We start from the raw sequence: 14,648 nt of genomic DNA on the forward strand, positions 1-14,648 counted from the left end.
ATACGACTAATTCGCCACTGGTTCCCTTGAGATTTTCCTATGGAGTTTTATAATGGGGTTCAATTTATGAGTAAAATAAAGCCTGTGGTAAACATGTTTTGTTCTACAACATGTAGAACAAAACATGTTTACCACAGGCTTTATTTTACTCATGTAGTCATGGAACAACATGTAGAACAACATGTAGTTTTGTTCCAAACTGTCTAATCTAGTTACTTATTAGAAAACATACGTTTTCAAAAATAAACATAACTGCTTCAAAATTCATGTATGGGTGTGTGCAGTTTATATTGTGGAACAAAACCGTCAAAGTATCATTAAGTTATGTTTACCACAGGCTTTATTTTACTCATAAATTGAAAAAACCCATTATAAAACCCGATAAGAAAATCTCGAGAGAACAAGGGACGAATTAGACTTCCGGGTTTTGACGTCATCCCTGCACCACTCTATTGCCATTTGCTAATTGCTATCAAGAAGATCTAAAATTCCTGGAACCGGATCTATTCTGAATCATCTGAATGTTAGTTACTTGCCCTCTAAAAACAGTCACTGGTATCAAATTTCTTCTGATAATATCATGAAATATCTATAATTTAAAGGGTTAGTTCATCCAAAAATGAAAATTCTGTCATCATTTACTCACCCTCATGTCGTTCCAAACCTCTTAAGACTTTCAGTCATCTTCGAAACACACATCAAGATATTTTTAATGAGAGATTAATCTGAGAGATTTCTGTCCCTCCATAGACAGCTACGCAACTGACACATTGATGCTTCAAAAAGTTCCACATAAACTCCATATCCATATGAATTGAACGGTTTAGCCCAAATTTTCTGAAGAGATTTGATCACTTTACATGATTGAATTCAGGCTTTATATGTGAATAAAAGCCTAAATTCAATTCATCAACGCACACATCAGTTATGATAAACAGAAGCTCAAGCATGTTTGCTTGACGTGCAATAACCAGTGAGGTTCGTTCACCGCAGCACGTTTGAGCTTCGGCAAGAGGTTAGATTGAGCTTTTGTTCGCCGATCAATGTTTATATGTGAATAAAAGCCGAAATTCAATCTGTTCATCACATAAAGTGATCAAGACTCTTCAGAAAATTTGGACTAAACAGCTCAATTCGTATGGATTAGTTTTACAATCTGTTTATGAACTTTTTGAAGTGTCAAAATGTCAGTTGCGTAGCTGTCAATGGAGGGACAGAAATCTCTCAGATTTCATTAAAAATATCTTCATTTGTTTTCCGAAGATGAACGAAAGTCTTACGGGTTTGGAACGACATGAGGGTGAGTAAATGATGACAGAATTGTCATTTTTGGGTGAACTATCCCTTTAAATGTTGCTTGTAAACAATTATTATTTTGAACACATGACTGCTTTTGAATGGCTGCCAAAGTAAAAAGATGCTTTTTGCCCCATTGACGTAGTTGTGGCACCTACCAGGAAGGGTTAACTGTTCTAACCATGCTAACTAGCCAAAACTTGACACCTATGCTATTGCTTGGCCATGAAAGATCCTGTGAACAAGGTTAGGTATTGGTAATTCTGGTCCATTTCCCCTGAAGATTGTAAATTCGACTAGGAATGGTAACATTTACCATTGTTCTGCAAATTTTCATTAGGCAAAATCCAGTCATTTCAACAGAAATGCACGCAATTTCTCCAAACAGATTTCACTAGAGGTTGACGTTGGTCACACAAATTCACCACAGTGACAAACAGAAAGCTGCTTGGTTTAAAAGTGCCTTCTTTCTTCATACGCTTCATACATTACATCGCTACACTATTGACAATAGACTTTTTTGGCTAATGTGATCACACCTTAAGTACATTTTGTTAAGTTTTAGGGGTATGTTTCCATACTGATATGGATAAAGGCAACAAAACGAAGTTCAAGGAGTCTTTAAGTAAAGATATGTAACGGGAACATACAGATGTGCAATACACTTTCGGGTTGGAATAATTGGTCAAGGGAAAATGCATAGTTCACGGTTATTTTCCAGAGCGCACACCCATTGTGTTGCTGCCGATTGTGCTCATAGCTGTGGCAAATCAAATCAACAATATTGTCTGAAACAATCATTCAACATAAGGTTTCTGAATTGCAGCTCTCCGGAGAAGCCACAGAGGACTTTGTTCCTAAGTGTGTGCAGATGTGAGAGAGAGAATGAGGCACAGAGAGATAAAGGAAGAGAGAGAGAAATGGGTAGAGCAAAGAACGAGCCATTTAATATCCCCATTTCTCGCTGCATTAGTGTGCGACATCTCCACAGGGATGCTGAAAGAGGAGGTGCCCCCACTATCTGGTTGTCAAGGTAACATCTTGCCAGTGGTTTGAGTGAAGACTGATTTAGACAAGTGATTTGTCTGTTGTTCGCATTCATCACATGCATCGCACCTCTGAAATCTGTCATTGCATTTGCGAAGTTCCCTATGGACCGATGATGATTCCCGGCTGTTCATTATTCCTGGAAGACATTTAAGGCCGCCAGACTCCAATGAGACAAGATCTTTAATGGCATTTTCCTTTAGCAGATGGCTAAATGCACAGATTAAAGGTTAATTCCGTGCTTGACTTTTATGATATGATGAAAAATAGAGCTATCAACGTCCCCTGAAAAAGACAAAATATGTGCTAATATCTACAGAGAACCCCATGTGAAGGTACAGCACCAAATGAAGCATTAAAATTCACAGAGAAATTTCCAAGTGAAGAGTCTTTGATAAATGTCACATAACCCAGAGCGACTTTTCGATTCAAAATGCATTAGAGCCGTCTTCATAAAGAGAAATGGCATTCACATCAAAGGCACAGACGTCTCTAGAAGAACGCGTCACGTTCAGAAGCTGTCATGAAGTCCAATATAGCTTCATTTGCTAATGATTCCATTTCGTTTAAATCATATCAGTCTGTATTCAGAGAATGCCAAAGTTATTTGAACAGACAGATCTTGTCCAAAGATAGCAGCACAGCCATTATTCTGCCTAGCCGTTTATTAGACTCCATCCATCCTCCCGCTATCATATCCGGGCCAGGATGGAGCCAGCTCTGGGTTTTGAGGATGAGTGCGAAGAAGAAACACTAATCAGCTCACATAATACAGCTAATGTAAACGATGCATTCAGAACATTCAGAACGCCCATATTAATGATTGTAATTCCTAACAAGTACATGTAATCCATTGAGCAATAATTAACAGACCTGAGGGCAAAAATGTGTAAACGCAAGCTGCAATATAAACAGCAATTACAAGAGAGGGGACAATAAAATCTGCCCTCCCTGAAAAAGAGCATTAAAATGGTTTCATTTCAGAGATTGCTTGAAATGAAAGAGAGAATACAATTTTATTGCCTTATGGAATTTGCCACCATTAGCCTTTCAGAATTAGCCTGGTTAATGTTCTGACGGGCAGGCGGACAGGCTCATCGCGAGGACGGAAATAAATTAGTGATGTGACCGCGTAGCCTCTGCTTTCATGCATATGCAATGTGCAAAGAATGAGGCTCCATATTATAAACATGATTTACTGCGTCGGCATATGTATTTTACCATGAGAAACCCTGCCTTAAAGGGATAGTTCACCCAAAAATTAAAATGTTGTCATCTTTTACTCCCCCTCAAGTTGATGCAAATCAAAGTTTCTTTCTTCTGCTGAACACAAAAGAAGATATTTCTGAAGAATGTCAGAGAGTTGAATACCCATTGACTTCTATAGTAGGAAAAAAATACTATGGAAGTCAGTGGCTACCGTCAACCTTCTGGTTACCAACATTCTTCAAAATATCTTCGACAGAAGAAAGAAATACAGTTTTGGACTTGAGGGTGAATAAATTTCATTTTTGGGTGAACGATCCCTTTAACAAACTTGAGATGACATGCTGAATTAGTTAAACCATACTTAACCAAAGCACATGCGCATTTTTAAGTTTGAGAGATGGAGGATTATCTACAGGCACGGGAAAAACTCCTCTATGCGAGGGTCCCAGATGCTGTGATATTATGGATAAATTAGTATAGAGCTGTTTTCACACTGCTAGAAGCTGCAGATATACCATGCCTTACCCAGAGGTGTAATAAATGTATTTACACAGATTCACAATTGCAGGAAACAATTGATCACGTGCATAGATTGTTGTTTTGTGTGCACAGCAGACAGAACATAAGAACCATGCTGACTGAGCTGCTTCAGTTTGTGTAAAGATGCTTTATGTGCAGACTTTGCCAGGGGTGCATATCTTGAAAGCATCATTAGCCAACTATGGTCACAAGCTCCGTTGTTAATAACATAGTTCAACAGCGCCGTGTTTCCTGAAACCTACAGCTCTCGACCTGTGGTTAGAAGCATAGTTTTTTGTTAGTTTGACATGCAGAGTTACATAGAGCTTTGTACTTTATATCCATAAAAGGTGCATTTTAGTACTTTAGAGTAGGAATATGCACCCTTAAGTAGCCTACAACTATGAATCTTTTAGAGGTAAATAAGGAACAAAATTTCTTTTTGAGGGTACTGCCCCAGAAGCTGTTGTATACTTAACCCTCTGGTCCTCTTCGTTTAGGGGTCACTCTTGGGTCCTTCGTGGTCAAAAGTGATCGAAGCCTTGAAGTGTAACTTTTTTCCAGGAAAACCAATATAATATATTTTTGTCCAATAATATTTTTCTGATTATTATTTAGAATTTTGAAGGGATTTTATGATACTATGCAATATTTATACATTTTTTTATAAGCTATTATTCCCCTACTATTTTTTCAAATATATTTTCCAATATGTAATACTAATTTATATATATATCCAATTTATATCCAGGTAATCCAATTTTTGAAGGTAGATTAGTACCATGTGGTGGGAGTAAAAAAAGAAGAAGAAAAACCTAATGTATGCCATAATGTAACCACTAAATTCATATATAGTTCTAAAGTGGCTTATAAATTCTCTAGTGTTTTTTTATACAGAAATACTTATTTTTTTTTAAGTTGTGGGTTTTGATTTATACTTAGACACTATTAATTTGACATTAATTTGTTTAAAATGTTGATTTGAAGTGTCAGTTTTTGCATTAATTTTACTACAGTCAAACCTGAACACAGAGGATGACATTTTGTTAAACATAACATCAAAATTCAATAGAAAATGTAACAAAAAAAGGTAATAGTTATGTTTTATCACAGCTTCATCAATCTGGGTCTGATTTGATTTCAATCTCCTGTTTGAAGTCTTTTGGCTAAATTTTATCATATTGTTACAGCCACACCAGTTCATTTTTGTGTATAATAGTGTGTGTGTGTGTGTGTGTGTGTGTGTGTGTGTGTGTGTGTGTGTGTAAACGTACTCGGTGTTATAGTCGCGCTAGTTCATATATATGTGTGGGGTGGGTGGATGTGTCTATTTTGCACTCTTCGTATTTCCCATTTTTCCTATGTGACCACAAAGGAGCCAAGTGTGAATTTTTTTCAACCCTTTAACATATCCGAATCGTGTCCATGATTTTTTGTGTGTTCACATAGCTAATGTGGAAGTCACCAAGTGTCATCCCATTCCGATGAAGCAAAAAAACAAACAAAAAAAATGATTTCAAAACGTAAAATTTTTCGATGATTTTTGACCGAAGAGGCCCATTTTTTCTGGGAGTATAACACCCCTTTGCAGCTCCCACGTTCCTAGATTAGCTACACGCCTATCAAAAACATTCCTATCAACTAAAACAGATTTTAGGAACAGGGAAAGAAGAATTGTTAGGGTTTAGGGCTTTCCATTCAGATCAACCAATCATTTCCATCTGATTTAATGGGAAGAGGAATGTTGTTCCAGCACCAGCAAAAGATGTTGATCCAGGAACACGTCCTAGTTGGCAAAATTACAGTCAGCCAATGGTTTGCGTAGGTGCTTTGGCTTACTGTATAAGCGTCTCCAATCAGAATCACAGCCTGTGCTTTCTGTCATGGCACAGATGCCAACTAGCATTTCTGTCTCACTGTAAAAAGATGAATAGACAATATATTGATTTCACCACCTAATGTGGAGTTGAGGGGATGTGAAGCTTGAGTGAACAAGTCATGGCTATCGATTTGCTGTTTCCCTTCATTACTCGAGATGTATCAATTCATGAAAGCCAGATTTACAAAGGGCTGAGGAATGAACAAAAAAGCTGTGTTTTGAAGATAACCGCTGAGCACAAATGTCGCCCCAGGCTAAGCGGAAGAGAACAGCGGCATACGAAAGAGGAAGAGGGAGGGAGAAACGAGAGGAAAGAGTAGGAGAACCAGATGAGATGAGTACTGAGAGTAGGACGAGGGGTGCAGAGGCGTTTGTGTACTGTGCGGCAGCGCAGCTGGAAGTGCAGACACCTGCAGAACTACAGGGCACGGAGAGAGCTGCGCCGTGGGCCGCGCTGTGTGGGAGAGGCTGTTTGCACACTGAGAGTCAGCCAGCCACCCTACGCTCCCTCAGCGCTTCAGCTCCGATAGCCCTCGCTATTCAGAGATCTTCCATTCTCATTAGGAAACCTCAGCTGAATGAATAGTGTTTCAAACATTATGCCAGAGCCAAAAAAAGAGAGTGGGGTTTTATGAAGACATAATAGCTCTAATGGCTCTTAACAGGGTTGAAATGGAGAACCCAAAACATTAAAAGTGAGTTGAAAGGTTCTTTGGCAGCTGCGATTATTGGTTTCAAAGGGTCAAAAATCACTGCTTTACAAACAAAGAATATCATTCCCTGTCACTAAAGCACACCGAGTGTAAAGTTGTTTATGCTTGAAAACCTATTTTTTGATGGAAAAAGAAAAGCAGCACTCCTCACCTTATCATCCAACTTCTTGGCACAGAAGGAAAGCTCCACGTAACCATTGTTCCCAGAAATCTCTTCAGCGTGAATCTTGGGAAATAAGAAAGGGATTAGCTGAGACAAAGCCAACATACTGTTATTGTTTGTACTCTATATGCAGACTCCACATTCATATGTGCTTTTTAAACATTTTATTTCAGAATCATTGGCATTGAATTCTATCTATCTATAACTGGGGACACACTTAACCACTAGCGGAAACATTCTAAGACTGAACTCAACACACTTAAAGATGATGTTTCCATCGACTGGAGCACAAACCTAACGACTGACCAAGTCCACTACACAACACACTTAGCGATTGGTGAGTGATGACAGGACATTCTGCCGAACTCAACTGTGTGAGATTCTGCATCAACAGTACAAATTTATGTTTGTATTTGCCATGCCATTTAAACGTAGAAATTACTTTTTACGTGCATTTGGTACACGGTTTTCACGTGCATATGATACGCACTTTGTGGCGTGATAAGCACTTTTCGCCTACATACCCTGCTCAAAAAAATTAAAGGAACACTTTTTAATCAAAGAATAGCATCAAGTCAGTTAAACTCCTGTGATATTGATCTGGTTAGTTAAGTAGCAGAGGGGGTTGTTAATCAGTTTCAGCTGCTTTGGTGTTAATGAAATTAACAACAGGTGCTCTCAACATGTTCTCCAACCAATACGACCATATAGGTCGTTTGTCACTTCCCTGAAATACGACCCATAGGAGCGTTTACTAAAGTGGCGCCCCTATCGACAACAGGACACTTTCATTTTAATTCATGAAATACGACCCATAGGAGCGTTTGCTAAAATTGCGCCCCTTTCGACAACAGGACACTTTCATTTTAATGCATTGTTCCCTTTTATCTGCATCATGTTTCGGGTTTCGCGTAGCTCAATTGGTAGAGCATTGCAATAACAATATGCAATCATGTGATCATGCGATCGTGGGTACGATCTCAGGGAACACATGTGCTCATATAGTGTGTATGCACTATAAATCACTAAGGTTAGGTTTAGGGATTGGGGGTGGGTGTAGTCGTTAATAAAAAATTAGTTTTGCTAAATGGAAATAGGAGAAATGGTGTAAAAAGTCCACACATTGCATTTAAATGAACACGCATTTTGATTGGTAATGACAGTCATACATCATTTCATGATGACAGACGTAACACGACACTGTCATTTTTTTATGCCCACTAGAGGGCGCATGACTTCAAAACGTAAATATAGGTCGTAATAAGGTGCTTGAAAAACGACCTATAGGGTCTCGGTGCACTAGATGGGCAACAATGAGACGACCCCCAAAACAAGAATGTTTTACAGGTAGAGGCCACTGACATTTTTTCCCTACTCATCTTTTCTGACTGTTTTTCACTAGTTTTACATTTGACTAGGGTCAGTGTCAACTGCTGGACCCTACAGAGATTGCACAGGCAGTCCAACTCCTCCAGGATGGCTCCCAACACAGTCTCAAGAGCATGGAGGAGATTCCAGGAGACAGGCAGTTACTCTAAGAGAGCTGGACAGGGCCGTAGAAGGTCCTTAACCCATCAGCAGGACCGGTATCTGCTCCTTTGTGCAAGGAGGAACAGGCCACTGGTGTGAATGTCTCTGACCAAACAATCAGAAACAGACTTCATAAGGGTGGCCTGAGGGCCCGAAGTCCTCTAGCGGGCCCTGTGCTCACTGCCCGGCACTGTGGAGCTCGATTGGCATTTGCCACTGAACACCAGAATTGGCAGGTCAGCCTCTGGCGCCCTTTTCACAGATGAGAGCAGGTTCACCCTAAGCACATGTGACAGACGTGGAGAACGTTATGCTGCCTGTAACATCGTTCATAATTACAAGCTTACCGTTGTGAATCGGGCTAAGGTGAGGAGATAGTTTTGAACACTGGCTGATTATGAAAACTGATTTCGGATCATTTTTAACCAAAAAAAGTTACGGACTGCAGCTTTATGGAAGCCATTCATGGAGTTGTCTTTGACCTCTATTAGTTTCTTTGATAAGAAAAGAGGGGTGAAATGCTGAAATCATCCCATTTTGTCTAACCTCAGATCGAAATGTGATTTCGTCAGCATTAAAAAAAATAAATCTACAACCAGAGTGTAACCTAATGAGGAGGTCCAGCAAAAACAGTCATTGCTGTAGGTGTTTCAACATGAAAAGGCCATTAGTCTGCAGTGTGGTCAGGAGAAACTGAGTTAAAACTGATGAGAAAGCAGAGAATCAAAACCTATGATAGGGATGTGGTATTACGTTTTGTCTTACGAATGAACCTTTTCTGTCTGCAACAGAAACATGCAAAAATAGCTTGGGGTATCAATTTTATACGTTTTTTTTTTTTTGCATGTGTGCCTTGTTTGAATTGAGTTGAACTAGCTGTGATATTGTAATTGAAATACTATTTTCACATAGTGAAATTGATATTTTACACCATGTTAGCAGATATTGTAAGAATATCCAGGGCCCGTCTACTACCAGAACAATAAGGTATAACTGTGTTATATGATATGAGACCAGCAAACAGCAGAATTTAAGTTGGAGGTCAAACCGCCGGCACTGCAACCCAAACTACACAGAGTTATATTAAAAGTCCTTACACAGGTTAGACCTTATTCCTGAAATCTGATGACTTTTTAATGCACCGGTGTTAGAGATTCCCCATTATCTATCTCTCAGCCATCACTACTGTACTAGCGGTTTCACTCAACTGTATCAAGAAATATTTTAGAGTGACATTTCATTCCAGAATAGGGGGAAAAAATCACTCATTTTGTAATGTGCAGTCATCCTCAGAGTATAGTGATGAGCAACATGGGGGGTCATTTAGTTGGAACGTTAAAAATAAAAAAAGGGGGGGGGGGTGTCCTATGATGAATATAACTCAATGCAAAGCTGTGCATTGTATAGGGGTGAGTGTAGGTGCCAACAACCCTCCTATAGTTAAGGCCTGTTCACACAAAGGATGATAATTAACTATAAACTGTAAAGTTTTAATAATCATTCTAGCTGTATGAGAATAGGGAAGTCCTAATGAAAAATGTACATCCAGCCGGTTGTTATCGCAGAATAAACCCAGACAGGGTGATCAGGTCTTGCATCATCCTGATGAGGTTTATTCTGCGATAATAACCTGCTGGATGCACATTATCCCGCTTATTACATGACTACTTGCCACATAAGTAAATAATTAGACATGAAATATTGACTTGAGTATTTTATTGGGTCTTTAAATGCAAAGCCGTTGCTATAGCAAGTGGCAAGTTCAAACTAGACGGATATTTAAGGGATACAGTCATACCACTTATTACATGGCTTTTCGCCACATAAATAATTATGGGGAGAAGAGATATTGAGATATAAGTGATGAAACCGTTTTAAAATTGTACCTGTTTGTTATCTTATAATCCATTACAGTGTACAAAGCAGTTGTCGCAAAATGATAGCAGCTGCGTTTTAAATAACTGTACACAAAATACTGATTTGAATTTTAATATTTTATTAGCTCACCAAAAACGCAAAACTTCCACAAGGAAAAAACCCTCCTAGCAAGCGTAAAGCACTGACTTCATTTACCCAGATGAGCCTGTGTTATCAGTTTTTATCGGTGTTATGAGAAATCAATTCCCCCACCACCGGAATCGGGTCTCCTTTAGGACCCAGGCAGTAATGCCTGATCAAAAGTTGTTATCGTGATATCTTGACTAATTATAACCAATTTCACTATTGTATGATGTTTATTACATTAAGTGAACCAACAACATGCTTGAAATATAAAACGTATGTCTATGTATTGCATAATAAAACAAACCAGAAACACAACTATGCCTAATAATGTATTTTTATAAGGATAAGGATTGTTGCAATCCTTATCCTTATAAAGGGTCACAATTTTCACTTGAGATTTGGAGCCAAATTAGAAGGGTGTAAAAATGACTTTAGAAAGATGGCAGCATCATTGTTTTATTTTTACACAGAGATTTGTAGGTCTATTATTAAAATCTGTTGACTTTAGCAATCTTTGTTTCATTATGCCAACAGTGACGGTTCAAAAATGGCAAAAAGCACTTCCTCTGTGGTGTTTTGCCTCAAGTTTGCATGCCTGTAACTCAAGAAGTATTAAAGATATCTTAATAAGCTTTTAGATTCTGGTTCTTATACGTTTCTTTTGGTATCTTCATTTTAAAGGCCCTCAGTGGTTTAATTCCAGAAATGTGGAGATCTTAATGCGGCTCCATGAGTAAATTGGTAAATTGTACACATTTTCAGTGGTCAAAAACCAAATGTGGGTCACTTTGCATACAGCTGATACTTTTTCTTTAAAAGAGGAATATCTTAAGAACAAATAATGTTAAAACTAGAAATGTATCTCATGTTTTTCTATCAACACAATTGCATAGAACATACCTGTCTGAGTGCCAGGAATATTCCTTTTCCAAAGTTTGCATGCCTGTAACTCTAAAAGTATTCAAGATATCTTAATATCCTTCTAGATTCTCATTTTTAATAAGCTTTTCTTTTGTTCTTCATTTTCATTTTCATTTGGAGATGCTTTGAGATCCCCATATCTATGAGATTGAACTATATAGGGCCTTCAAAATGAAGAACAAAGAAATAAAAATGAAAAATGAAGAACAAAAGAAAAGCTTATTAAGAATGAGAATCTAGAAGGATATTAAGATATCTTTTAGAGTTACATTCATGCAAACTTTGGAAAAGGAATATTCCTGGCACTCAGACAGGTATATTCTGTGCAACTGAGTTGATAGAAAAACATGAGATACATTTCTAGTTTTAACATTATTTGTTGTTAAGATATTCCTCTTTAAAAGAAAAAAGTATCAGCTGTATGCAAAGTGACCCACATTTGGTTTTTGACCACTGAAAATGTGTACAATTTACCAATTTACTCATGGAGCCGCATTAAGATCTCCATATCTCTGGGATTGAACTATCAAGGGCCTTTAAAATTAAGATACCAAAAGGAAAGTTTGTTAAGAACCAGAATCTAAAAAGAGGATATTAATATATCTTTAATACTTCTTGAGTTACATGCAAACTTGAGGCAAAACACCACAAGAAATGCTTTTTGCCATTTTTGAACCATCACTGTTGGCATATATATAATGAAACAAAGATTGCTAAAGTCAACAGATTTTAATAATAGACTTACCAATAAAATAATGATTCTGCCATCTTTCTAAAGTCATTTTTACACACCTCTAATTTGGCTCCAAATCTCAAGTGAAAATTGTGGATTACTCAGTAAATATTCATCTGTGATATTTAATATTTTGTCTTTCATCACTATTTATGTTGTTCTGACCAATCAGAATCAAGTATTCCACAGAGCAATGTAATAAAGTTGGAATAACTTTTAGAGTGATTTTTTTTCAGCTGATATACGATTATCAGATGCATTATCATGTCTTGGTACTGTATGCTAATACAGTTATCGTTGTAGTTATCATTGGTGTGAACAAGCCTTTACAGACCTGATACTAAAAGAGAGAGGGTGATTGATTTTTTCTAATTGAACACATTGATTTGGACACCTCTGCCAAACAGTGGTTATTGTCAAATGGTGAGGTGGCCTGGCAAACAATGTCTGCTATCTGACTGCTTTGTGTCTCCAGTAAAGTAACTCAAATTGTCTTGTTATTCTGTAAACAAAATCAAAATGCCTCTGTGGATGCTAAAATTAAGTAAAGCTAGATGAAACTTCTACCATGAGAGCTCTTTCAATGAATGTGTAAATGTGAACAGTGGCAATTAAATATCAATTGTGTGTGTAGATTGTTTCAACTCACTGTGATAGTGGATTTTCCAGCATATTTTCCATATTTCAGCAACAGAGGTTTCACCATCTTTTTTTGGGCCACTATCTATGGAACAGATTAAAATGTTTTAAAGTCACAACAAAATCAAATTTGACAATTCTTGTTTTTAATGGAATATTTCAGTATTTATTATAAATAATTTATCTGTGCATGTCAATATTTTTTTTTTAATTAATGTGCCCTCATAAACTTTAATAAGAATAACTTCCCCTCCAATGACATCTCTTCTCTGATGACGTGTTTACTGACACAACCTGTCACTCACATGAGATCATGTTCAAGAAGCCATTTCACTTGGATTTACGTCACAATAAGGAAACATCCATTTCATGCCGACTTTAAAGGGTTAGTTCACCCAAAAAAAAAAAAAAAAAATGTAATTTATTACTCACCCTCATGTTCACCTTCTTTCATCTTCGGAACACAAATTAAGATATTTTTGATTAAATCCGACGGCTCCGTGAGGCCTCCATAGGGAGTAATGACATTTCCTCTCTCAAGATCCATTAAAAACTAAAAACATATTTAAATCAGTTCATGTGAGTACAGTGGTTCAATATTAATATTATAAAGCGACTAGAATATTTTTGGTGCACCAAAAAAAACAAAATAACGACTTATATAGTGATGGCCGATTTCAAAACACTGCTTCAGGAAGCTTCGCAGCGTTATGAATCAGTGTGTCGAATCATTATTCGGATCGCGTGTCAAACCGCCAAACTGTTGAAATGTCATTGCTGGCTATACAGGCCTCACTGAGCCATCGGATTTCAACAAAAAAATATCTTAATTTGTGTTCAGAAGATAAACGAAGGTCTTACGGGTGTGGAACGGCATGAGGGTGAGTAATAAATGACATCATTTTCATTTCTGGGTGAACTAACCCTTTAAGGGAATCAAACAGTTATAAAATAATGGTTAGTTGAGAATGGCATAGTACACTACATGGACAAAAGCATGTGGACGCCTGATCTCCACACCCATATGGTTCTATTGAACATTGAATTTCAAATCCTTGACCCCCCTTTGCTGCTATTACAGCTTCTAATCTGTAGAAGGTTTACATTAAATGTTGAATTAGGATGCTGGGATTTGCTCCATTCATACATGAACATCAGTGAGGTGAACCATTAATATCCAAACCTATTAATTAAGAGTCACCCATTAAAAATTACTGTCAGGATTTACTAGACATGCAGTAAAAAAAACTAGCAATGAAAAAGTGGTTGATCTTATCACAAAGGCATTTGTAGGAGTTTCCCTTTCAGAGGCAAAAAATGTAATGCCAAAAAAACCCAGAAAAAAAAAACATGTCTTAACCCATTTTGCATTTGACATGGCTGTGATAGTTGCTTCCACGAGACGGCAGCGCAGAGAACAGAGAGCGTGTGGCAGAATTTTCTCCACTCATGATCCTTTATTTGGAATGTCAGAGGAAGACGTTATCAGAACATATCGTTTGCCAAGTTATTTTTAATTTGTGCTGCTCTTGGTAGATTACATTGGTCATTATGGAAATTAGTTGGCAGCGTGTGTGTTCTTTAAAGGGGAACTAATATGCAAAATTCACTTTTATAAGGTGTTTGAACACAGATGTGTGTTCACAGTGTGTGTAAACAACCAGCCTATAATGGTAAAAAACCACCCAATCCTTTTTTAATAAACCCCATAAATCATAAACAGTCTCTCGAAAAGAGCGGTAATAGATGTCCCCCTACTCTTACGTAAAAGCCCCGCCCATGACTGGTGATGGAATCTGTCCTATTAGCTTAGCTCCTCCTCTTAGTGAGCTGTACACAGTCTGCCATGTTTATCTCTGAGCTGCTGCTCCCGGCGCGCTTTCCAGAAGAGGGCGGAGCTTTAACAGCTCACGCTTCAGTTGCTCAACAACAACAACGCTGGAGAATCTCACGCAGCCAAAATGAGGATTGTCAGTAACGGTGTTCAGCCTTACA

At 37.8% G+C, this 14,648-nt stretch overlaps 1 protein-coding gene across 2 annotated transcripts in view; it reads right to left on the minus strand.

Annotated features, from left to right (window-relative positions):
* The window catches only part of cpne7 (copine VII), an 82,940-nt gene that overhangs the window by 42,988 nt on the left and 25,304 nt on the right, over positions 1–14,648 (minus strand). For both annotated transcript variants that reach the window (XM_048185558.1, XM_048185557.1), the window contains exons 4-5: positions 12,664–12,738; positions 6,815–6,889 (exon numbers count right to left, since the gene is read on the minus strand). In XM_048185558.1, the coding sequence (XP_048041515.1) occupies positions 6,815–6,889; positions 12,664–12,738 (150 nt within the window). The remainder of the gene's footprint in view (positions 1–6,814; positions 6,890–12,663; positions 12,739–14,648) is intronic.

Source organism: Megalobrama amblycephala, linkage group LG3 (genome assembly GCF_018812025.1).
Source record: "Megalobrama amblycephala isolate DHTTF-2021 linkage group LG3, ASM1881202v1, whole genome shotgun sequence".
NCBI lineage: Eukaryota > Metazoa > Chordata > Actinopteri > Cypriniformes > Xenocyprididae > Megalobrama > Megalobrama amblycephala.